Source organism: Corvus moneduloides, chromosome Z (genome assembly GCF_009650955.1).
Source record: "Corvus moneduloides isolate bCorMon1 chromosome Z, bCorMon1.pri, whole genome shotgun sequence".
Lineage (NCBI taxonomy): Eukaryota > Metazoa > Chordata > Aves > Passeriformes > Corvidae > Corvus > Corvus moneduloides.
In genome coordinates this window covers 29,880,482-29,907,056 of record NC_045511.1, presented here as the reverse complement: position 1 = coordinate 29,907,056, position 26,575 = coordinate 29,880,482, and the positions used below count along the sequence as shown (strand labels likewise).

The window sequence follows — 26,575 nt, the reverse complement described above, 5'->3', positions numbered from 1 at the left end:
TTGAAGAGCACAGGGCTGAGGATGGAGCCCTGTGAAACCCCAGCAGGGACAGGTCACCAGTCTGATGTCACCCCATTCACTGTAACCCTTTGCACCTGACCCGTGAGCCAGTTGCTCACCCATCCCATGATGTGTTTTTCCAGCTGTGTTGTTCTGTCCAGAAGGACACTGTGAGAGCCACTATGGAAAACTTTACTGAAACCCAAAAGATTACATCACCTGGCTTCCCTTGGTCAGCTAGGTGAGTTACCTTGTTGTAGAAGGAAATAATGTTTGACAAGCAGGACTTTCCCCTCAGGAAGGTGTGCTGGCTGTGACTGATGACTGGGTTGTCCTCCAGATGTTTTTCAGTACTCCCAGAGAAATCTTTTCCACAATTTTACAGGCCACCAAAGTGAGACTTCACTGTAGTTTTCGGGGTCTTCCTTGAAAATTAGGATGTCACCAGCTTCCAGTCAGCTGGAACCTCTCCAGATTCCCAAGACTGCTCAAAAAGCATGGAGAGGGGCTTTGTGATGGTATCAGCCAGCTCTTTGAGGATTCCTGGATGAATCCCATCAGGCCCCATAGATCTGCAGGGATCCAGCTGGAGCAGCAGATCCTGCACAATGTGAGGGTCAACTGGGAGCTGATCTTTCTCACAGTCATGGTCCTCCAGCTCAGGGCACTGAGACCCCCTTGGTCCATCACCCATGTTAAAGACTGAGTCAAAGAATGCATTAAACACCTCTGCCTTGTCCCTGTCCGTGTTTGTGAGGTGACTTTCCTCATCCTGTAATGGGCTGATGCTATTTCTACACTGCCTTTTGTCATTAATGTATTTGAAAAGACTGTTTTTATTGTCCCTGTTTCCGGCCAGCTTCAGCTCTGGGTGAGCTTTGGCCACATAAATTTTCTCCCTACAGTGGAAAGCAGAATCTCTGCATTCTCCTCGTGTTACCTGATCTTACTTCCATTGGGCAGACACTTTCCTTTTTTGCCTTATTTCCAAGAGAAGATCGCTGCTCAGCCAAGTTGGCCTCCTGCCTCACCTGCCTGACTTCCAACATTGAGGAATTGCCTGCTCCTGTGCCCTTAGGAAGTGATGTTTAAAAAGGGACCAGCACTGATGGACCCCAGCATCTGCCCGAACATTTTCCCAGAGATTTTACTTACTAGTTCCCTCAGCAGTCTAGAGCTGAAGTTTTGCTGGCATTTTCCCTCCCATCAACAGAGATTTTAAATTCAACTGCTTCGTGGTCAGTATGGCAAAGACGGATGCCAATCCCTGCTCACGAGATCCTCTCTGCTGACAAGCAGCACAGCAAGGAGTGAATCTTTCCCAACCACTCCCTTAGCTTTGACAAAGCTGTCACCAAGGTTTTTTAAGAATGTTACAACCTGGGCTGTACCAGCTGTGTGATGCTCCCAGTTGATTTCTGGCAAGTTGAACTCCCCCATAAGGACAAGGGCAGTTGAACTGGAAGTGTACCCCAGTTCCTCAAAGAATCATGGATAAGGGAAGATCCTTATGCCATTAAATAAAGCCATCTAAACCTACCAAGGTTAGCAAAGGCTAGAATTGGACAAAAGCTGCAGCAGTGCCACTGCTCCTGAAAAGCCAAGCCCATCTACTGCACATGTAAGACAAAATAAGAAATGAGGAACTCCATCTGTTCTTAAACAAGCTGTCATTCCTGAATCAGTTGATAAGTACTGTGGGCATGCAAATCAAGGATCAGTTGCAAGGAAACACCACACCTGAAAGTCACATGGTCATGCGCACCACACTGGGAGCTGTGGGGGAAGGAGGGTTACAGCAGACACACAAGATGGAGAAACCAGAGCTGTAGCCAGTAGTTGAAAGCAAGACAAGAAAAAAGAACCACAGAAGAGTACATAGGATGCAGTATCTGGTGGCAGTGATATGATTTACTAGAACTTAGCAACAGAAAGCTGATTTGCCAGCTACTTACCGAGAACACCAGGAGACTCACAAGCAGTGGTAACACAGGACCAGCAAAGACAGACACTGCACAGGCTAAGCAAGAGAGTGAGATGCTGTGACACAAAGAGGGTGGGAGCAGAGAGCAGATCAGGAAAGAGGAGGAGGGCAACTCTGCTCTTCAGGCTAGTCATGGCCAAACTACTGATGATCCTGGAAGCTGCTCTGCAATATACTTGAGTGCAAAAAATGTGGCTTTGCAAGTATCCGAGCTCACAGATTGACACCTTTCTCTTTTCCAGTGTCTCCCAAATCCAAAAGTTATGTGTGTGAACCTGCATAAGGATTCTCAAAAGCACAAATGAATCTTCAAATATGTCTGAGTACCAAGAACGCCTGCTATTGATGCAGCTATTAAATGTCCTGTGCAAATGAAAACCTCTTAAGTAACTACACCTGTCAACTTAGTTTGCATTATCTTAAAACCAAAATCACACAAATTTTTTGTTTTGTTTTGTTTCACAACCAGTTTCTCATGTGACCCTGGCTAATAAAACCCATTATAACTCAGGATGCATCATTTACTACTGTTAGGGCACTGCAAAAGTTAACACATCTTCAGCTGATACATAGTGCCAATAGTACAGCTAAGGAGAGCCTTCATCCCTGCAAATTTTTTCTGGCAAAGTAAGATCTTTAGAACGCTGTCCTTTTAGGCAAGGCTTTGAGTACTTTGAGTTCTCGCATTCTTAAAAATATGGTACAGGATTTCATATCAGTTTCTTATGCTCAACATAAGATTAAAAAAAAAAAGTTGTGTGCTACAGTTAAGGGGGCAGCATGTCCCCCTACAACACAAGTGGCTGTTGCCAATAATATTTCAATTTGCATGATCATGCACAGAAATATGCCCAGTAACAAAAGAAAACAATACATCCCTCAGAGAAAGAACAGGACAAAATTGTGTAAGTGTACATCATACATTTATTACTGAACAACTCTCTCAACTCCAAAATTGGGCACAGGGATTAAAAATAAAAATTCATTGCACTACCTAGTAAAGCATTACTAGTAACTCTCATAAAAAATGTACAAATTTTGTTAAAAATTTATCAAGCCTTCAAATGATTTGGTTACAGATATTTATAATACATTTAAAACTACATGTTAAATGATACAATAGCATATGATTGAAAGAAAACACTTAACAAAATGATTCCAACAAAAACCATAAGCTTTCATAATAATTAGCAAGTCTGAAACACAAGTAGCAAAATGAGGTAACAATGTACCAAAGGAAAAAACCACAGCTTTTACAAAGGCCCAAAGATAACTCAGTTGAAACTGTTTTCTACAATTAAAACAGTTGGTAAATCTCATCCCAAGTATTATGCATTGTATTAACAGCTCTGAAGTCACATTCAAGACCCTGTACAAAATGACATACAACACATGGCCTTACTTCTTCTTCTAAAGAAAGCCAAAAAATGAGACACTGGAATTATCTGTAGGCCTTGATATCCACTAAGACGTCAAATTAAATTGACAGTTTATGCAAAGAAAACACAGCAGTGCCAATATGATAAAGCAAACATATTAGAGGTTGGATGTTTTTGTTTGTTTTTTGGAGAAAAAAGAATCAGTGGATGGCAGAAAGGCAATGAACATAAAAGAAGTGTTGCTGAATTCAGGTGCTGTCAGGCACCATGGCAGCTGTGCATAAGACATGGCAGTTAAGAGCTGAACAGAAATCCCCTGCCCTTGACAGCCACCACAGACGATGTGGTTGTAGCTTGTCTGAGCTGATTGAGAACATAAGCACGTGTGCTGTTTGTACACACTAACCACGGGAAGCAAGTCCACATTCATCCATGCAAACCAAAGAACCATTCCAGAAGAGATGAGCCATAAGAGTGCAACAATTAATTGCAGGATTCTACCAACTTAGACCCTCAATCTCCTAGATCTCCCACTGTCTCACTGAATTTTAGTAGGGGGAAAAGGGACATTCCTCTAGTTCCAGAAAGAGAACTACTTTCTCTTGGCTTCAGAAGGATGTGTCTTGTTCACTTGTATCAAGTTTAGAAAAAGTACCCTTTTCCATGCTTTGAACTGAATACTAAACACAGAAATGTTAGTAATTTTTAAATCTGTACACAAGGATTTTTTTTTCTTTTGCAGTTATATAAAAGAGGCTAAGTTTTGTAAGACATATGTGGCATATGCTTTTTAAACAACATGATTTATTTGTTAAAAAAATAAATTTTATTAAATGTAATTTAACCTGCTAGGCGCTATTGTGAAAAGCCTATTCTTTAACTCCACTGGAAGAGAGGAGAAAGAAATTCTAATATTTTGAAGTGGATTTTTATTTATTCAGTGTTCCTAAGTAAGGATAGGTATGGAAAGCTTCACTGTTTTTGAGAACTATCTGCATTGATGCCATGAAGATTTTTTTGCCTTTTCTTTTATACCCCTGTTATACCTTTTTACAACATCTGTATTCTTAGTGCTTTTTGCCTACATTCTTGGACTTGTCTGTCCAGCTAGGAGACTAAACATTTTAGAAGCCTCATAAGTGAGGGTTAGTGTGCCCCGGACCCCAAGGTCCTCTCCAGATCACATTCTGTAAACTAAGATAGAACCATCCAGGGGAAGGTTCCTTGGGGAGGGGGGCTCATTCAAGCCTCTCACTGGGGAATTTTTGATAGATATGCTAATTAGTAAGACCTATAATGTTATACCTGATCTTTGGGGGGGGCATTGCGGTGTGCATTGCGGTGCATTCGACCTGGAGGTGCACTTTCAGCGCACCTAAGGATCCTTAAAATAAATAGCAAGGTAAAATTCCTTCTTCCCTTCTAACCATGTTTGGCTCTTGATTTTAAGACCAGGAAAAGGCATCAGCATAACTAAACAGACGGAAAAACATCTGAAACAGGGCAAAATTGTGCTTTTATTTAGCTGCACAAAGAGCTGTGACTGGTCTGTAGAATGTTCAAAGAGAAAAACCAGCATGGAGAACATCTAACACTGTTTGAAATTGTAACTGATACTAAAGCATAGCAGCATACAAAAGCATCAGAAATGATAAAGAAGAAACTTAAAGCTGAGACTGGCAGCAAGTTGTAGCAATACTGGTAATTGTGCCACTTGTGGTGCTGCAACCAAAGTAATGACACTGAATTTATGAAAAGAGTTTAATTGCAAAAAGTGCATCCTTTTGGTAACTGTGGTATATGCAGACCTAAATATTTTGCTAGAATGTATCAGAGATGTTAACAGTGTGAATGTTAAAAAGAAAGCTAATTTTTTTCAATGGCCCAAATAAAATACTATTCAGAGCACTTGAATAGACATTATCCCCTCTATTTCACAGCACTGTTCTGGAAAGTATTCCAAATTTCTCCTATAGTGGAGTACTCTGGAAACTTGATTGCAAAAACCAAGGGAGTCCCTTCTTCCTATTACACTCATCATGAAATAAGGAAGGGAAAGAAGCAGCATCAGGGCAACTGAGTTCTGCGGTTAATGACCAAAACCTACCTCCTCTTGAGATATGGTGAAAAAAATATGAAATTCTACTTCTCTAAGAAAATGCTAAAAATTGTATTTTATTCATGAAGTTGCAGGAATAAAATTGTAACCTTTTACAAGTTATTTTAGTTACATACAAACTTCCTTGTAGATGACAAAGAATGTATGTGATTAAAGCCAGTGTTTATAAGCTAAAAGATGATGTCCTTAGCAAGTACAATGGCCAAAAGTTAAGAGCTGTTTCACAAAACCAGGACACCCTCAGTGTACTTTCTGCTTCCTTTCATGGAAGAAACACACAACTGGTAAACCCAGCTAGAAAAATTTAAAAGGAAAACAGAAAAATATTGATATTCATATTAGCAATTGAAAACATTAATATTGCTAAATGCGATATTGCAACTCTATATTGATAAAATAACTTGGAAATCAGCCATTAAAAAATCCAGACTTTGTAACATATGATAAAACCCCCAAAGTTACTCATGTATGAACAATCAATGCATTCTTTAGTGGTACACACTTAAAGCCTCCAATGAAGGGGAAGCGTAACAGCTGTTTGAGTAGCAGTAGGTAGAAAGGTCTTTACACCTGTAAGTACGTTGGGGAGGAAATACTAAATGTCTGTAATTGCTGCACCCATCGCATTCAGTGTGCAACTGCAAACACAAGGAAAGGAACCAGTGTACAGTACTAGTACTGTTTAAATAACACACAAGATTATACATTGCAGCATAATTATTACTACACACATACGTTCTCAGTACATGCTGGTATATAGGTTCTCAAACACGCACGCACACCCTGTCACAAGCACACTTCACTCAACCTCTCACAGCCTCTCACACTCACACCGTTCATCCCCACTCACAGTATCTGAAGGCTCTATATAAGGTAGATTGCTATATTGTTTGGAGCTACCACTTTTTTTTTTCTTTTTCTTTTATATAAAAGCACATGCTAAAAGATCACATCCACAGTAATCTCGCAGCAATACTCGGAATGATCACACAAAACCCAGGGAATGTTAGTGCACACACAAAATTAAGCTAAAAAAAAACAAAATCTTTGGAGTTCCACTCACACTTGTTAGTATAACAATCCCATAACTGTGAAGACTAGTTATAAGCTTTATAATTGATTAAGTCACACAGTGCAAAGTAAGGTCCACTGACCCTTTTGTGTAAAGGGTAGGCTGGAAGCCACATGGGTAGATAAGTTCAATAGAGAGTTCATATATACAGGCAACGAGAAACACCCAAACCAGATTTGTGCTCTTAGATTGGTCATTCTGAATCACGATGCACTTCTGAGGCATCAGCTCTACAAATCGGGCAGGTACGATTCGCCTGTAAAACCAGAAAAACAAAAGAGAGTTAAAGAGGGTTAAGACTGACAAATACAATGTAATGTGTATGTGACACTGACATCTATGACCACTGAAGACCAATTCAAGAGAAGACAGATGTGCTTAGGCCTTTTCTTAGTTTGTTTTGTTATGTTTGGTGTGGTGAGTTTGCCAATTCAAAATTACATTTACAAAAAGTAATTGTGCCTTTTATCTTTTAAGACAAAGCAAGACAACAAATTAGGCTCTAGCTAAGTGATGGTGGTTTTATTAATGCAGATTCACAGTTACAGTATATTGCAGTCAGATGGGTGGAACTAACAACCTGTACTGTATGCTGTAGAGAAAGCCACCAAAACAAATTGAGACATCTTGGGCTGCAAATAAACATCCTGTGTGAAGACGTCATGTTATCACAAACCCTACTGATCAGGAATGACATCATACTTTGTTTATTCCGTTATCGTCACACAAAATCAGCATACAGATTTGGTCAAAGCTGAAAGCAAACCAGGGAAAAAGGGAGGGGGTTTTAGTAAAGGGGAAGGGGAATAAAAAAAAGAAATACAAAGAAAGAGAAGATGACCTGACCAAGCAGGTATTCAAGTAACACACACCAGCAGGTCTAGATTTAGCTCTTCAGTAAAGCACACACTGAAAATTAAGTCCTGTGACTTGTTTACTTTTATAGCTTCCTTAAAAAGTAAGACAGATAAGAAGTAGTATTTCTTAAGCTACGGGGAAAATATTTCTGCTTTCTCATTCCCCTTTTCAAATAATGGCTAATTTTAGCAAATGATGAGAAAAATCCCCAGACAATTATGTAACATCTGTGAGTCAATACTTCCCTTGCAAGGGGAAGAGTGAAGAGAACTCTTCCCTGTCCCAAATTCTCTATTTCATAGCCACCAAAACTGCAGGACCAACCACTGTCTACAGCAAGTCTTCTAAGGAAACCAGATTTTTCAATGAAAATACAAGCAAAGAGCATCAAGAAATATGACTCTGTAGGCCAGAATTCTTTATCAAATATTTTAAATCCAAACAATAACAAATCCAATGAAAGTAATACGTTATTTATTACTGAAAAACATTATTCAGTAATGGAAGTTAAAGTGAAGGTTTATTTTTCCTGTCAATTTTCCTGCTGTCAACTGTTACCATTGTCCCTAATTTTTTAATTTTAATTTTTGTAAATCATGGATTGGAGTATAAATTAAGATTTTATTTCTCTCTCTTTCACTAGCAGTTTCAAAATATACTTCAAAATGTCCTTACCTGGTCATTTCATGTGCATGATTTTAAATATAATCTGGCTAATATAATGTTTAAAATAAAAAGGCGTGTTATTCAACATTCAGTGGATTAATGAATCAGGAGCTATTCACTTAGATTGATAATGAAGTAACAACCACTTGCACCACAGAACAGCATTCAGTAGGAGTAATTTCCTGATAGGAACTGCAGAAATAGATCTACTGTGCCAGGATAAAATGAATACTTATGGACACCACACCACTGCTTTTCAAGGAACTTTTCAAGATCCTACATGAACATGTGCTTTAAATTTAGTCACATTCTTGTGTCTTTCATGAAATTATTTTTCCCTTCCTGGCATTTAACATGACTCTTTCATGCCAAAAGAGGAGTAAGGGGGACATAATATTGTAATGTTGACCTTCTAACTTGCCACTCTTCCAGGCAGACTTAATTTTGTACTGTAACTAGAGAGTGCTGCACAATAAATGGATTTACTGTTTTATATTTTTTATAGAAATTTATAGTTAAAATGAACTGCATTTAGAATAATGAAACTATAGGACTACTAGAATCCTCTAAAAACCATTGCACTACTTTGGTGTTAGTCCATCAGAAATAAGCTGAAGTATAGTTACAGTTTGTCTTTTCTCATATATAATACAGCATTTCCTATTAGACTGCTAAATATAAAGGCAAATTGTCCTTTTAAGGTTGTTCTAAGCCTTCAGGCTGAACACAGGTCATGGTGTCAAGCTCTCCTTTGGAATGATGACTTTTGTTTTATAGAAGAACACATTTCTCATATATTCATATTTGACTAGAGGATATAGGGTAAGAAGCAGCCAAATACTGTGAAATATGAGAATTAGGAATACTACAAAAAATAAAAGGATAACATCCCTCTTTTTAATTCTGTTGTTTCCTCCACTGTATTACATCTTCTCTCCTTAAGACTTCAACCTTGCTTAAATAGGGAAGTATTTTAGCTAAAGTGGGCAACCAAATGCATTGTTATAGAACATTTCCTCTTACTTGCTCAAACTACCTAAGAAGATAGTACTGTCAATTATCCATGCATACAAGCCACAAAACTTTTTTTAGATAGTTTCTTTACTCCTCCATCATCACCAACAGGCAGCCCAAGAAGAGTATTTTTAAAGTAATGAGATTGAATCACTAACTTTTTACTTAGATCTTTCACTAAAGTGACATACAATGAAACTTAGAATCAATTTGACTCCATAGTTCTAGAAATAGTCCTAGATAGCAAATACTCTCTTCAAAAAAATGAGATTAAATTGGTAAAAAATAGCAACAAACCAGTAATTTTCTTCTTTTTCTATCTTGTGGAATAACAGTACAAGTGCTGAAAGCCACAATCTTAACCTTCCCTTGCAGAATTTATGAACATGATGTTGACTGGATGAGGTGAATTAAGTGGATGTGGACATAATTATACAATCAAGATACATTTAAAAAGGTTTTCAAATTCATAGATGAATGAACAGAAGCAAAACCAAAGCACAGAATACTTTCCCAGTTATTATCACTCCCAGATGTTGACTTATTAACTGTAACCAAGTTTAGGCAGAGGCTTAACTAAAATAGACTGGTGTTACAGGTAATTCGGTACAGCTTGCAAGCAAAATAATCTTTATTTCCATATACCATCTTTGTACCACTGTAACTGAACCCACATGGTGTAAAAGTATTGCCTTATTCATCCTACACTAGGATGGTTTAACCTTGTCTATCTTACTTTGTACTCAGCTCTGGAATAATGATGTCAATGCAAGTTTTAGTAGGTTTAACTGCACCTCCCTAGATTTTCATTGTGTATCTTGCACCTCATTCTGAACACAACCTTTACAAAATACCACATGTGAAGATCTGTTAGAAAATGCAGTTTCTAAAATGGGACAAGAACATCAGCAAAACTATTTCACCGCTAGAATAGTACACTATGATTTTGAAAACAGACTAAACTAAATCTACTTTTTTCACTTTGTGGTTCCAAATGCTATTGCCATTGAAAGGACTAACTCTTAACTTTAAACATACTACACTGAGTCCCAAAAAAGCTTAACTCGACATACTTGTCTGATTCCTGAGTGAGATGTCAGGTAAGAAAGAGCATTAAGAACAAGACAAGCATGCATCATACTTTCCTGACATGTTCTTCTAACTTTCAGAAATCTGCAGATCAGGGGTTCTATGAATCAGAAGTATATTTTTTTTTTTTGCATCAATAGCCTGAAAAGAGCTATCTTTAAAAAAGTCCACATAATAGACTTATAGCATCCACTATCTCACAGGCTGGGTCAAATGATATTTTCTTTAGATAATACTATCCCTGGATACTCACTTTCCACACCACAATTGAGTTAGAGAGTTTCATGCAATGACGCTGACACATGCAGTGTGAACGCTGCTCAAGAAGAGGAGGGGATGCTGAAGAACACAACTTTGATACATAAAGAGTCTACTCTTAATTTGTAGTAAGAGAATAAAACTGCATACATCTAGCAGAGAGAAACTGCTAATATTATGTGGGGTGTGTGCATGTGGGTTTTAATATGACGATATAACAACCAGGTATTTAGTTCCTCTTGATGATTCTTGAGCACGTACGTGAATTCAGATATTTTTGGACCACTTCTACCAAAAATTCTGAGCATTGCTGTAGAAATAGTTTCACTGGCCCTAGATTTTGTAGAAGCTTTAGACATAGACTACCATGGATACTGTAGCCAAACGGCAATTTCATATCCCACCTTTCAAATCCTTCTCGTTATTCTTCATATCTTGTTAGCAAAAAAAATACCATCAATATTAATTTGATTTTTTCATTCTCTGCACATTTCAGCACTTGCCTAAGACATGATGCCATAAAGGCAAGGTGTTTTTATTTCTTTTTTCAAAACAACAAACAGCATCTGTAATTCTCTAAGGACCATATCAACATAGTATCATTGCAGTTTCCAATGTTCTGCACAACAGACTAAATAGATTAAAGCTGAATAGAATAAAATAGTAAAAAAACTGAGGCAAGATGGTAATCAATATCTTGCTGAAAGTAGATCTGGCTAAATGCAGCTGGTAGAAATGTCTGCCATAATTTACTTGTATTTCTTGTTCTTCTCACCTTCTGCACAGCTGCTATTTCACCTATGCTCTTACTGGGCTGCCCTGATTCTTGAGCTTTTCTTTTTTGTTCAGATTCTCTTAGATGGGTAAATAATTTTGAAAAACTATAATTTCTATTTGTATGTATTACATTTTTGTGTATATGCATACACATAAACATACACATGTAACCCACTTTATTTGCCCCAGAAACTAACATTAATAGCAAAGTGGGGAAGGAAACGTGTCGGTACTCATTCTTGCCAGACAAGCTATGTAACAGTTGAAGCCACCATCATCATCTATGTCATACCTCCTATATTATTTACTTTTTTCCAAGTATTCTCTAATGTCATGTATTACTCTAATGCACAGTTATTGTTTTAAGCAAATGGAAAACACAGCAAGAGCTGTCCATGAAAATAATTGTATTCACATTCATTTTCCCTTGTGCCAAAGATTATGAAGAAACAATCTTTGTCAATTATTAGAATAATATCCTATCTAAGCAGTGCTTCCACTCTGCTAGCATTTCTAAGTATCAGAAACATGAAACAAGGTGAAATGAAGTGCAACAGCAAAATATCCCCACCCTCTCCTATAAAACTACATAATCAATTTCATCTGAGATAGGATTTTTCCTTACCTTCAGCCATTTATCAACACACTTGGCATGGAACTCGTGGTTACAAGGTAAGACTCTAAGTAGCTGCCTTGACTCAAAATCACACATGCACACCACACATCTAAAAAACAGAATGAAGTTTAAATGTATCTGCTATGTAAGAACAACAAATATGCAATTCCATACAAAACTTTACAGGTATGATTGCAACACAGCAGCTATTTTACTCCTTCAGTAGCTACAGTGATTGACATCTGACAATGGAAACTGAGAATTGACTCTGTGGGGTTTTACGGGTGTTTTGTTGCTTTTCTTATTTACTGTGCTTTCACATTGCAAAGCACGTATTCTTGCTCTTCTGACCTAGCTGTGACTGCAAGTTAAAGAAACGAAAATCAAACCATCTAAATCACGGATCTTTGAAAGAGACCAATATACTTACAGTGTCTGCTCTGATTGGTGATTGTTTGGATTGAACCTGTAGGATGGAAGCTGCTCAATGTCTGCTTTTGTTAATCCCCGTGGTTTGGCTTCTCCCAGACGTTCCGCCAAATTCAGCAGTGCCTGCAAAACATGGAAACTAGACATTTAAAAATTCACTGATCAAACAGGCTCTGGTTCTGTTGGTGTTGGGACTGCCATCACATCTTACTACCCCAGCTGGTAGTACAAAACACCCTTCTATTAAGAAATATTTAGAACTTTAGTTCTCCCATACAGTACAAGCTCCTTGGAAAGTCCTTCCGAACTTAACCATCTTTGTAATTATTTAACGTGTTATCTTTGGGATTTCAAAACCCACTCCAAGGACCCAATTTCCAATTACTACTGTGACTGCATGTATAGCTCAGTAAGTAATTTGCTTCTGAGGGATCCCCTCACCCTGCTATGAAATGAACAATGCTGGTAAACCAGAAAAAAATTGTCAACTAATTTCCTTCGTAAGAATATTTGAGTCTGGTCTTGTGAGAGAAATCATAAATTTAATGGGACAGTTTATGATTTCCACTCCACATTGAGGGCTAGTTGAATTAAAATATGGAGATTTTATCCTCAATCTGGAAAACAAATACATACTTCAAACTTTAAGTGCTTTTTTTGGCTGCTAATTTTTATGTTAATTTTCTGTAAGCCAAGCATTGCAACTAAAATCCTTCCATGTATATAATTTGCAGTCTGTCATGTATTTAACTCACACTCCTTCATGAGGGGCCTAGGAAACGTGTGATACAGAATCAATGCACAGAAAAGACCCTGTGAAAGCTGCAAATGGTACTGATTTCTTACACTGCTGAAACTAGGGCCCAAATTCTCAGAAGACATTGCTTCTTCTGAACCACCACAGAAGTTATTACAGAAGTGCTCATTGTTAAACTGAAGATGTACAACTACACAGAGATCTTAAGGGGAGCACAGGCAAAGAGATGCAAAAATCAGGGTTAATGATGACTAACTCAAGAGAAATCAAATGGAATCCATTAGCTTCAGAACCAGCAAAGAAACAACAATTGGAACAGCCCCATAATTGTCTAGGGTATTTAAGAGGGTTCTGCATCTCTAGATGTGAATTACCATCCCCTTCTGACGGCAAGAAGAACAGGCAGTAAGGCAGTTTTATAAACATTACATTTAGATTAATTAATCCTATGATATTAAAACTATTCTGAAAGTTACACTCATAAAACCAGTAACTTACCCTTTTTGAAAGTGTTTCACTTCTGTCTGGTATTTAAAATCAATTAAATTTTGAAAGGAGAAGAGTAGCATGTAGAACATAAAAGTTGAACAATTTAATGATTACTAGCCTGGAAAGGTGAATTCTGGGGAAGAGCAATAGACAAGAAAGAAAGCTAAACACTCTAGTATCCAGTTTTACAAAAAGAAAGTGGAAGGACTGTTTTTGGATTCTGTCTTCACAGTCATCACATTTATTTGAAAGACAAACAAGGATTAAAAGCAAAATATAATAAAATTTTATCTATTGCTTGAGCTAACATCTGTTCTTTAAAGGTAGTTGTAGTTCACACACCAACCTCATAGTTTTCTACCTCTCCATCTTCCACATCCAACTCAAAGCTGAAAGCTGGTCCAACTGCCGGTGGAACTGGGAGCATTGATCTACCACGAGAGCAAACAAGGATAAGGTTCAGCATCATGCTGAAGGAAAGCACAGAAACATCTGGCAGAGGTAAAGTAACCTTTCTGATGCCTCTCTAGTCAACATGTTCTCAGAACTGGCAAAAATGTTACGTTTGAAGTCAAGAACAGACATTTGAAGTGAAAGAGTCACAGAAAAAGCTTTTTCTGCTACTTTCTGATATTGGGAGTGCTGACTTTTTAACTGCATGCACATTTCACTTGGTACTTTTAACCAAGCTCAGCTTTATTACAAAAACTAATGTCTTAATTACCACACACTACGGAGAACTAAAACTGACAAAAAATTGACATTCTGGTTTTAAATGTATTTCTTTAAGTGGATAAAAGACCATCAAAGAGGAATGCTAAGTTCATTTAGGTCTCCAACACAAAAGTCTTTCAAGTTCTGCAAGCCTAAAATACACGATGAAGAAAAATAGGATTTGCTACTGGACAAACTTCCATACTGAAGGCAAGCACAAATTCATTTTCTCATGTACTGTGATGTTGGTTAAAGCCGAACCCCTTCAAACTGAGAGATCAGAGAGATGTTTTTCTGCTTGTATTTTTACCCCCCAAGACAGTACAATGGGTCAAAACTTCATCCACACACACGGAAATGACAAATTCAAAGCACTAATATAGTAGAATCAGGAATTACTGTGCCACATTATGTCCACAATGAATAGGCAAGAAGCTATGACATTACTCTCAGACTGCAAGATGCAAAGCTGAACAGCTTTGCTGAATCAGATTTCTGGTGCCATTTTCATGCCACGTCTGACACTGCGCACAGAGAAACTACAGATCTGGTGTCAGTGTTTGATCATTTCCTTGTCAATGTCACCTTTGCCACCAGAAACTTAATCTTTGTTTTCCAAACATTTAATTCTTACTTCCAATACAGAACATTAGAAGATAATACATCTCATGTCATAGACCCAAACTCTTCCAGAGAGTCTACCATAACACACTACAGATAATTCCTAAATGTTAATTGTTCCACATCTTTTCCAGAAACAGCTAATCAGAAGCAGAACAGAAATGTGACAGCTGCGACAGAGTAGCACTTCAGCCAATAAAGAGTAACACATCACAGAAGCTCCCACCCTTGTATTTTATAAGTAAGAACCAAACCAAATTAATTTATTCCATAAGTGAAGACTCCTACAATGTGATCCTACAGTGTAACCATGCCTCTGTAAGAGTATCACAGAACTATGATTTAAAATCTGTTGAAGACTTTACCAAGAGTTCAGAAACCAGAGGCTACTGTGCCTCAAAATACCTGCAAAACTACACTGGACAAAAACTGTTCACTTGTATTTTATCTTGCTCAGTGGTGTAGGTCATTCAAAACAGGCTGAAAAGTTTACACAGAAATGCAAGTTTTCCTCCGAGACAGGTGAAATATGCCTGGTCTCTGGTAGAGTCCAACCATAGGAAGTGCCAAGATGCTTGCTGCCTTCTTAATAGCCTACATGGAAGCAAATGTACTTTTCACTTACAGCACATAAGGTAATAGGCTGGGATGGTAAGGGTGTGGTGGTATTGGCTGCTGTGATCGGTATCTGCTGCGCCCTGTGAGTCTTCGAGGCATAAAAGGTGGGTAAGGCTGCAAGAAAGAAGAAAATAAGCTTCAACTGAAACTTGTGGAACTGGAACTTGTGTCCAGTTTTGGGCTCCCCAGCACAAGACAGACATGGACATACTGGAGAGAGTCCAACAAAGGGTCACTAAGATGGGTCTGGAGCATCTCACATGTGAGAAAAGGCTGAGAGAGGTGAGCCTGTTCAGCCTGGAGAAGAGAAGGCTTGGGGGGGGATCTTATCAAAGTATATAAATACCTGAAGGGAGGGTGCGAAGAAGATTGAGCCAGGCTCTTTTCAGTGGTGCCCAGTGGCAGGACCAGAGACATTGGGCACAGACTGAAACACAGGAGGCTTCATCTGAACATCAGCAAACACTTCTTTACTCTGAGGGTGACTGAGCACTGGCACAGGTTGCCTAAGGAGATGGTGGAGTCTCCCTTTCTGGAAGATACTCAAAAGCTGGCTGGACGTAGTCCTGGACACACGGTTTTAGGTGGCCCTGCTTGACCAGATGATCACCCTTCCAGCCTTCCAGTCTGTGAGCCCACGATTCAACATTTTCTATCCTTAATCTCCACCCTCAATAATGAAATCCACTTTCAGTAAAGCATTATTTAAAAAATCCAGCCTCTGCTAAAATCCAAAAGAATCTCAGCCTCAATTTGAAATTACTATTCCCATCTATAATACACAATCAGACCAACCTGTGCAAAAAGTAGTAATATACAACAGAACTCCTTGGAAGTTCTTGTGTTTTGGTCTACAGTCAGTATAGTTTGGGAAACAGGACATGAACTGCTGAGCCTGTTGTAAATATAAAAGCCCAAGGGCTATTATGCAGGCTTCCACACAAGCAGTTGAGTAAAGAAGCCCTTAAAAAATTCTTTAAAATGAAAATTTTTTAAAAATATCTTTAAAAAACCTCTAACTTTTAAGCAGTGGTATATATTTACATTTAGGCTTAAAGGCTTGAAGCCTTTCAAGTGTATGTGGAAAGTTTAATCAGTACAGTTTCTGCAGCTGACCACACCTAGAGAGACACTCAAGGTGAGTGTCACTCAAGGTGAGAAGCTTCAATGCATTCATTCCATGGATAAATCAGGGCACTTTCTGTCATCTTTTACTAAAAATTGTTTTGTATTTTCTACAACTGAAATTCATGTATCTCTATTGAATTCATATTTGAGGGCCTTCAGACCTTATTTTTGAAACAAAGACCCTAAGTCTTTACAAACACGTTTTTCTTCTTACATGTTTGAAACTGGAAAGCACCAAACCCCAACAACCCCAATGACTAACCTAAAATTCCCTAATTTTACATTATGATTAGGTAGCCACAGTCATACATAAAATTAACTTATGAATATAAACACAATGCAAAAGAGCCAGGTTCCTTTTGGTTGAAGTCTTAAACTAGGCATAACAAATATTAATTTTACTGCTTTGCGAATTCTGAAATCCAAAAACATAATTAGAAACTGTTGTGTTCACCGAATGAAAAAGAATCAGAAATGCAGCTATTCCATTCTAATGTTAATGCAAATAAAGCTTTATAAAGATTTAGTATTACTTTATAAAAGGCCACGTGGTTACTTGTAGTAAGTCTCTATTCTACTCCTTAGCAATAAACAACATGGAGCTGAAGCATCAGAGAGGACACATGCTACTATCTGCAGAAAATGGTATTATGTTCCCTACCTATTTTAACAACTGAACTTAAAAATGAAGGAAGTCTGACTCCCAGCAAAACATGTATAATTTGACTAATGCATCGAAGCATACAGAAGCTTTCAAGTGTCCTGGTCTCCAGAGTGTCTCATAGTGACTGAAAACTTCATTGAAAATCTGTGCATCTTTAAATTAACCATAAGTTGACCACTTTTTAAAATGGTGAACACTTACGTGAACCTTTATAAAAACTGCAGCAAGCATTTGATCAGGTTCTGTGATTTCAAGGAGATTAATTAAAGACAGATATCTGTATATTCTGCAGCTGCAGGGTCTAAAATTTAATTCTTATTTAAAATTTAAATAATATGCCTCTAAAACACTGACAACTTGATACACATGTCAAACAATAAATAATATCAGCACCCATACTTGGGATCTAGCTATTTCTCCCAGCATCACACAGGCAGGAGAGGTTTTTTGTTTGTTTGTTTTTAAAAAGTGACCCACACAAAACAACAAGAACAGCGACAACAACAAACCCCTGACCCATTTCAGGACTAATATAATTGCAGATTCAAGTACAAGACAAAGATCCTATAAGTAGCACCACTGGACACACCACAGAAACACACAATTCAACGAAGTTCAACACAGACTATCCTGCACCACTTTTAATTTTATTTTGTACTGCTGCAGCTGAACCACCTGTAGATCACCTGAAAGCTGACTTAAATCAAGGTTTGTAACATGGCTATCTTTATAGTATGTATAGTATAGTATGGTATGTTGTGGTCTAAATTATGGAAGCACTCTACAACTGCTTCAAGAGAAGAACGGTTTTTAAAGCATTCTGGCTTTCCTGAGCTGTAGAAACTCAACATATGATGAAGAATTAACAAAAGTGACAGCAGTTTTTCTAAACTGCACTAATTACTAATTACTAATTACTCCCTGCAATAGAAATCATGGACTGTGTGACAACATGGAAAGTTTTCTAAGTAAATGCTGCTGCACTCCGCAGATAACGTTACTGGAAATAATTTGCTGGTGTCATTAAATTATCCTTAACTTGATTAACACAAGCTTAAAAGAAAATACCACAGTATGCAGCTATTCCAATAACGGAATATGATTGCAAAAGTGTGACTTTTCAACAAAATGTACTACTAGAATAAAGATCAAGAATGTTAATGCAGCATGAAAGAGAACGTAGCATAGAAAACAATACTTACTACCCCAAATGACATCTCCTGGTGTAATGGATCATGGGCTAAGAATTGAAGAGGAGCTGAGGGAGGCAACGTTGGTGGATGGGCTGAGGGAGGGTATGTAAAACCTCCTACAGGAAGGTGTTCTCCAAGCAATTCTACGTCATTTTCTATCCTTTGAAGCGGCTAAAAAAAAACCAGAGATAGCCTTTGTTGCAGTAATAGAGATGAAATTTTTCCCCAATAAAGAACTGCAGTCCCACTTGTATATTCTGTGCTGCTGTGATCAATTTTGTAGTAACTCTGTGAACAATTCCTAGGTCATTAACACTACCCAAAAAAGCAAAGACAACACTACACATTTGATATAAATTCACCTTTTCCAGCTAGCCATGCTTATAGACCAGGAATTTATGAGATCTAGCAAATATAGGAGTGGCTGTAATTTCCTGTATCTTGCATTTTTCAGGAAAAATATTTGCTCTCCTTCTTGCCAGGCTCCTCTCAATTGTATAACTATGCGAGAGAAAAAAATAAACCACCATAGACAAGAACTGAAATTATGCCAGAAAAACTGAAAATCGGGAGAGGAAACATGGTGGTTCCAGTACATGAAACTGATAATGATGTCCAGTAATTAAGCAGAGGTTTTCCTAGGAGGGTCATGCAAGTAGTCCTAACAAGCAGTCCAGAGGTTGCAGAAGCATGAGATTCCAGATTAGTTTTGTAGCTAGTCAAATCTATTACATCAGTCAGGTCCAAAAGTGCCCAAGAAACAACCAGAAATTCTCCCTGTTTCATAAATACATCTTTCTGTTACTGACACTGAATTCCACCATTTCAAGAAATTCAGCTAAGAAAGCCACCTTGTGGAACCAAAGGAATATTCTGTTTTCCTGTTATGCAGAACAAACAAGATATTCTTAAACCACTACAATGCAAGCTTTTTGCCAGAGCTGAAAGTTGACAGACAAGCGTGGGTAAAAACCTAAGTAAGCAACTCAAGCTAAAACCTGAGTCCACACATTTTGTAAAGGAAAGTCTTATAAAGATTACTACCACAGAAAACCACTTTGTTATGATGATGGAAACTGTTTTCCCATGACTGTAATGAAGTGATTACAACCCTATCCACACCTGAGACACAGCATGAAGGAGTCTCAGCAGTGTTTGCAACAATAAAGCTATATCCTATTTCTGCATTACTGAAATATCTGCATCTTCTACTTAGTGGGGCAAACAAATGGTCCAGTACTCAGATAACCACACAGAAAGTGTGGTAGGCCAAAACTGTAAACCTGGTTTCCCCCTAAATCCAAAATAGGGTCACATTTTCCCATGTTTGCATAGTCCCTATCACTAAGCCAAATCTGCTTAAGCAGACAAGATCAGTAACTTTTGTAAGTGTGAAAAAAAGCTCCAGGAAAAGGACTGGTCATTTAAAAATTAATCAAGAAGTAATACAAAAGAAGCATGTAATTAAAGTAACATTCAGTACTTCTTTCTCTGCTGAGCTTTTCTCTGACATGCTTACTATGCTTACACAACCTCCTCTGGATTCTATTCTGCTTCCTGGGAAAAAATACCTGATGGTGAAGAAAATACCCATCTTTCTGAGAGAAGTAAAAGCGTATGGAAAAACAGCACAGACAATGACGAAATCTGAAGCAAAACACTGAACTTCAGAAGTATTTTTTCATCTTTTTCATCAACCAAGTGGTTACAGCTTGGAAGAAAATCCTTGTTTCCTCAATCAGGTATCAGTACTGTGTACCCATCCAGCCCACCAGGTCTACTGAGAGTGGGGTAAGAAGCATTACTTACCGACCGTGACTGCTGTGCTTGGAAAGGAACAAATTGTCCTGGAGGAGGTAAGTGAGGAGGGTGGTGTGTAGAGATATGAGGAGGATGCAAAAGGAATGGGTCACTAGAAATGAGGGGTGGAAATGCTGCATATGGTACAGGTAGGTGCTGGACTGAGCATGCCTGAAGCATCTGAAACAAAATGAAAACAATATATTTTTGTAGCACAAATATTCCCTATACAATGTTCCATATTCTATGTATTTATTATGGAAAGGTATCCTTATAAGAGAACAGTTCTTTTGCCTTGTTGAAAAAGCCTCCAAAATACACATAAATAAAAACTCATTCAAATACCCAAGGAACAGTGATGAGTACAGAACAGGCTCTAGGAAGTAGCATAGTGTGACATCTGCTAGGTGCTCATGAGGTCAGCAGGAGTTTGGATTTTCGATACTCCAGGATTAGACAGGCTCCTAAGTGATGAGAAGATACATTTATCCTAGTTCATTTTATTTTTCCCACATATCACCATCAAAATAATATGCCAGAGCAATCGTCTTGCAATCACTTCAAGCTCTAGATGCAGCTGAGGGACTCTCAGCTGTCAGACTGTACCTAAAGACTTCTGCTGCCTCATGTACTATGAATAATTCCTACAGTCTGCTTGGTTTTGCACTTTTGGGTGAGTCCTATGCTCTGAAAGCAGCTCCCTAGTGACAGATACTATGAGAAATAGTTCTTTTTCTCTCCTTCTTTAAAATCCTGACATAAAAGCAACTTTGGGTACTAAAGTTTGAACAATAAAATGATGAAGGCACTGCAGGGGAACTGGAATGTGCTTGATAGCACTGTTCAGTTTTACTTCCACCTTTCTATATGGCAGAGCAAGGAACCTCCAATCTCTTTTTTGTTACGCTTTGATCCATTATGAGAATGTCAGGTGTGTCTTTTACACTTTTAACAATTAAAACAGCATTTAATTAAGATATTCATTATCAAATCTTGAAAAGAAACACTACCCACCCAGTTTTATATCTCACTTTTTTTTTCTTATTAGTCATGTCACACAGCATACATTTGCATATTGACTATAAGAGCACAAAATGGTAAAAGGAACCAACTTAAAATTAGATTTCAGTAGTGGAGGCGGAACTATCATCTCAATTTGCTGTGACCATGACTAAACATAAATCTTCAAATGCACCAAAACAGTAGTAGATTAATTTGATTTGACTACTATTTTTCCTTAAATGCTGACTATTCTTTTCCCTCAGTTACTGCATCATTTTTCTAAAAAACAAATACTGTAGGCAAGTGTTTCTATGGTTATAACATATTTTTATTGTATTTTATTAAGTTGAAAACTGTCCTCTGAAATAGCTGAAGATAATTTTGCAGCTAGAACATCTCACAGTCCTCCTCAATACATGAGATTCTTTGGGAAACATCAAAATAGGATTTTATGCGGTAAAGAGTACCCTAGTTCCTATATATATTTGGAATGTTTGATTTGTGCTATGCCCATGTCACTTTTTTAAGTTAGAGCAAATGAGGCCACCTAGCTTTCAAGCAGAAAGAAATAAAAATTACCTGTTTATTCATGCAAGCTTTTAAAAGAGTTTTTCTGTTTGGACATATCACGGAATGATAGAATGGGTTAGAAGGCACCTTAAAGATCATTTTGTTCCAAACCCCCTGCTTTGGGCAGGGACAACTTTCACTAGACCAGGTTGCTCAGAGCTTCATCCAATCTTGCCTTGAACACTTTTGGGGATGGGGCATCCATGACTTTTCTGGGCAACTCATTCCAGTGCCCCACCACCCTCATAGTAAAGAATTTTTTTCCTAGTATCTAATCTAAACCTACTCTTTTTTAGTTTAAGGCCATTCCCCACCTTGTTCTGTCACTACATGCACTTGTAAAAGGCCTCTCTTTGCCCTTCTTGTAGGCTGCCTTCAAGTACTGAAATTAGGGTGCCTCAAAGCCTTCTCTTGTCCAGGCTGAACAAACCCAATTCTCTTAGCCTCTCTTTGTATAGGAGATGATCCACCCCTCTGATTACCTTGGTGGCCTCCTCTGGACTCACTCCAACAGGTCCCTGTCCTTCCTGTGCTGGGACCCCAGAGCTGGATGCAGTGTTCCAGGTGGGGTCTCACCAGAGCAGAGCAGAGGGGCAGAATCCCCTCCCTCCCCTGCTGCCCACGCTGCTTTGGATGCAGCCCAGGGCACGTTTGGCTCTCTGGGCTGTGAGTGCCCATGGCTGGGTCATGTCCAGCCTCTCATCCCCCAGCACCCCCAGGGCCTTCTCACAGGGCTGCTCTCCATCTGTTCAACCCAGCCTGTGTTGATGTGACCCAGGTGTAGCACTTTGTGTTCAGTCTTGTTAAACCACATGAGATTTCACACAGGCACACTTCTCAAGCTTGTCCATGTCCCTCTGGATGCCATCCTGTCCTTGGAAGAACTTTTAAAACTGATGAAGGTATTTACTAAATGGCATTTGTTTACTTCATAGCTACACATGCAGTGAGAGAGACAAATATTGTGAAAATAACAAAAGGATACTGGGAAGTTCACAGATTAAGCTGGTGAGCAGGTGACATGCTGGAGGGCACAGGCTACCTTTGAGATGAATTTTTATACGCTGGAGAAATTGGCTGACAGAAATTATGTAAAGTTCAAAGGCAAATGTGAAGTCTGGCACTGGAAGAGAGTAACTCGGTGGAGCAGGACACTCTGAGACTAATTGGTTGCAGTCAGATTTGCAGAAAAAATATTGGGGTTGTGGTGGACATGTACACAATACCCACAGTCAAAAAGGCTTATGGCATGCTGGGTTGCGTTGCTAAGAACGCAACTTGTGAAACCAGTGAAGTGATTCTGCCCCTCCATTCAGAACTTGTGACACTAATCTCAAGTCCTAGGCCCAGTTTTGGGCGTCCCAGTGCAAAACAAAGACAGTGACAACATGATGACCAGGAGCTTGGAGGAAACTGCATAGAAGAAGTGTCAGAACTAGACTTGTTCTGCTTTAAAAGAGAAAACTAAGCAAATACCTTACCACTGTGTCTAACTACTTCTCAAGAGTGGACAGGAAGAATCCAAATCCTCCTCAAGAAGCAAAGTGAAAAAGCACAAGCACCAATGGGACCAAGATGCAGCAAAGAAAACTCAAGCAGACATACAGAGGAAATTCTTCATTACAGGAACAGTCAAACACTGGAGCAGAAGTTCAGAGGCGTTGTGAAATCTCCATACTTGGAAATTGGTACTGCAGCAGGTGACCACCAGACAATGCCCAGAGTCCCCTCTTAACTTAAAACTGTTCCTCAATTTTATGCTCTAACAGAAGAAAGCATAAAGTCTGCTTGCTGATGCTACAGAAACGTAACTGTTTATATCCACTTGTACTGCATCTATTCTCTCAACACACTTATTAGCTGTTGTACATTCAAAATAAAAACTAGAGCTTTAGTCCTATATGTATTAAAAGGACAACTGCATCATTGAATTAGAAAACATTTTATGAATTGCACAGATAATATACCTATTCAAAGCAGAGGGTAAGATTGTTAGTATCCATTGGATGGATTTCCCTAAGGCCCAATATAGTTTCAGATTTTTCTTTGTTGTTGTTTCTTAGGACATGTTGCTTTCTTGCCTTGCTGAATTTACTGTGTAAGTATTGTTCCAGTCTCTGGGTACTCATTCTGAGATTGCTTTGCTACACTAACACCACCACTAAACAGAAGAAAAAGGCTGTCTCTCATGTTGCCTCAGGGATACACAGCAGTTTATGTAACAGATTTTCACCAACTTGGCAGGTAAGGGGAACTGATTCTCACAAATACTCCAGACTAGCCAGCAGTATGCTGCAGACCTTGTTGCCTCTCATGGGGATAAATGGCACTTGGACATGATAAACACAAATTACCTTTACTCTTCAATAAGCAGCTTAAAGAAATAGATGGGTCATATCGAGGGTTTTGTTTCAGCGCCACACAGGCTTATTCATGTCACAGAATGCACCACAGGGAAAGCAAAGTCACACACTGCTGGCAGAGACCAGCATTACACCAACATCAAAAATGTTCACCAGACGCTGTATGAAGTACTGTGCATGACACTATAGATTTATACTAGAAAAAGATTGAAGCAGCTGTAGTTACAGAGACCCACTTACTGGGGGAGGCACACTGCAAACTGGAAGGTGCTGGCCACTGAAAACCACTGAGCACCCTGGGACCTGCTGCGTGCTGCAGGCTGGAATGTGCTGGCCTGTGCAAAGTGGTATCCCATGTGGAGCCACAGTTGTCACTGTGTATGAAACAGGAACTGTGCCCTGATGGATCTGCAGCAAAAGGGGGAAAAAAAAGTATTTAATAACTTACTGCAAAGTCTTAACACTAACACAGCACAGTACGATTAAAAGCTTTTACTTACATTTCAGAAAAATAATATATTCACAAAGAAAGTGTAAAAGAAGGCACATGGTTGTAATTTCTGTTCATTAAAATGTTTTTATCAATGGAACGTTATTTATTGATTGGAAGTTTCTGGGCAAGAGGGATCTCTCAGTTTAAAATGTTAAAATTTCAGTGGCACCTTAGTCACTCAGAAGTATGTCAGACCTGCCCACCCTCCCTTTTTTCCCCCAGGTTAATTTTATGAAATAAGAAGGTAGTAACTCCCACATAAAAGCTAATCTACAAGCAGTTCAAGTTATTTTTTTATTTCTGAAGGGACTGATTCAGTATTAATTCAAGAGACTTGTATCTTTGAACAACAAAACAATTTTAAAGATTTTCTTTCTTCCAAAGAGACTGCTCTCTTGATTCACTTTCAGGACAACATTTAAGCTAAATTCCTAACCTAAGTAACAGAACAGCTAACCAGGAAGCTGAAAAGGAAAAGTTAACATGACTAAGAGGCTGTAGACCCTAACTATCCAGATTCATATTAGGAAACCATGTAACCCAATTCTCTAACTAGTGGCAATCCCTAAAATTTAATCATCAAACTAAGATTCAAAGATATTCTCAACCAACAAACCACACGGGTTGTTCTGCATGTTTGAAATTTTGTTGTTGGTTTTGTTCTGTTGGATTTTTTAACACTAAACAATCTTTTAACACTAATAAAACTGAAAAGACTTAAGAGTCAGGCAGCACAGATTAATTGAAAGTAATTATTTCAAATCTCTCTCTTCCTTAATGACCAGCCAAAATAGAACCTGCTTGTTTAAAATGGAAGAACAGCTCCTCAGGAAGGTGAGAATGAGTAAAGAGAGCTAAACTATCGAACCGGTAGTGTACAGCCAGACAAACAGAACACAGATCACTGAACAGAGGTTAAAATCTCAACCTGTGTATCAATGACAGAAACCACTCTCAGGAGAGACACTGAACTTGAACCAGTTCTGGCTCTGCAACAAAAGTTGGGTGTAAGTGCAATGCTGTGCATGATCCTGGAACATTTATTGGTCAAAATAATAGTAGAAAATGACTTCTCAAAATATTCATGCCCCTGAACTGTAAAGTAGCACCATGGAAGACCCCATTTAGTCTGGAAATACTGACATCTGAGCACAGATGGTGTGTGGCAGTGGGATGGAAAACTGTTCAGCCAGACTTGTCATGATGTAAGCTTACGACATAAAGCAAGAGCATTATCTGATCTGCAGCAGAAGAACTGTTAAAAATATAAGTTTGTGAGATGGCTAGAATGGCATTGGCTTCCATCCTTGCACTTGGTCCCAAAAGCAAATACTTCCCTGCTGAGAACTGCTCTGCACACATCATATGACACATCAGTGCTATGCAACTGCACAGAATGCAAACCACCATTTAAGCAGGGATGTTAGAGCTGCATTCTGAGCACATGCAGCTTCAGATCTGGACATCCACACAGCCAGGTCTAGTCATGGCTATGTAGCAACTAGTGTACTTGTGCTGCAGCCTGTTAATTTAGCAGACAACAACAAAGGTTACCTCAACAGGATCACAGAATCATTTAGGCTGGAAAAGACCCCTAAGTTCATCAAGTCTAACCACTAACCCAGCACTGCCACTCCTAAATCATGTCTGTAATTGCCACACCTATGTGTCTTTTAAAAACCTCCAGGCATGGTGACTTCACTACTTCCAGCCAGTTCCAACATTTGACAATCCTTTCAGTAATTTTTCCTAGTATCCGATCTAAACTATCCCTGTGCAATTTGGCACAATTTCTTCTTGTCCTGTCACTTGCCACGTGGGAGACCAACCCTCATCTGGTTACAACCTCCTTTCAGGTAGTTTTAGAGATTGCTAAGGTCCTCCCAGAGCCTCCTTTTTTCC

General features: G+C 38.6%; 1 protein-coding gene across 5 annotated transcripts in view; it reads right to left on the bottom strand.

The window, feature by feature from the left end:
* Positions 1-2,888: 2,888 nt before the first annotated feature.
* Positions 2,889-26,575, bottom strand: part of RNF38 (ring finger protein 38) — a 106,578-nt gene continuing 82,891 nt past the window's right edge. For all 5 annotated transcript variants that reach the window (XM_032096568.1, XM_032096570.1, XM_032096573.1 and 2 more), the window contains 8 exons: positions 24,421-24,588; positions 20,255-20,425; positions 18,455-18,616; positions 15,468-15,574; positions 13,854-13,938; positions 12,263-12,384; positions 11,842-11,941; positions 2,889-6,810 (listed from right to left, as the gene is read on the bottom strand). In XM_032096568.1, coding sequence (XP_031952459.1) covers positions 6,748-6,810; positions 11,842-11,941; positions 12,263-12,384; positions 13,854-13,938; positions 15,468-15,574; positions 18,455-18,616; positions 20,255-20,425; positions 24,421-24,588 — 978 coding nt within the window. In that variant the 3' untranslated portion in view covers positions 2,889-6,747. The remainder of the gene's footprint in view (positions 6,811-11,841; positions 11,942-12,262; positions 12,385-13,853; positions 13,939-15,467; positions 15,575-18,454; positions 18,617-20,254; positions 20,426-24,420; positions 24,589-26,575) is intronic.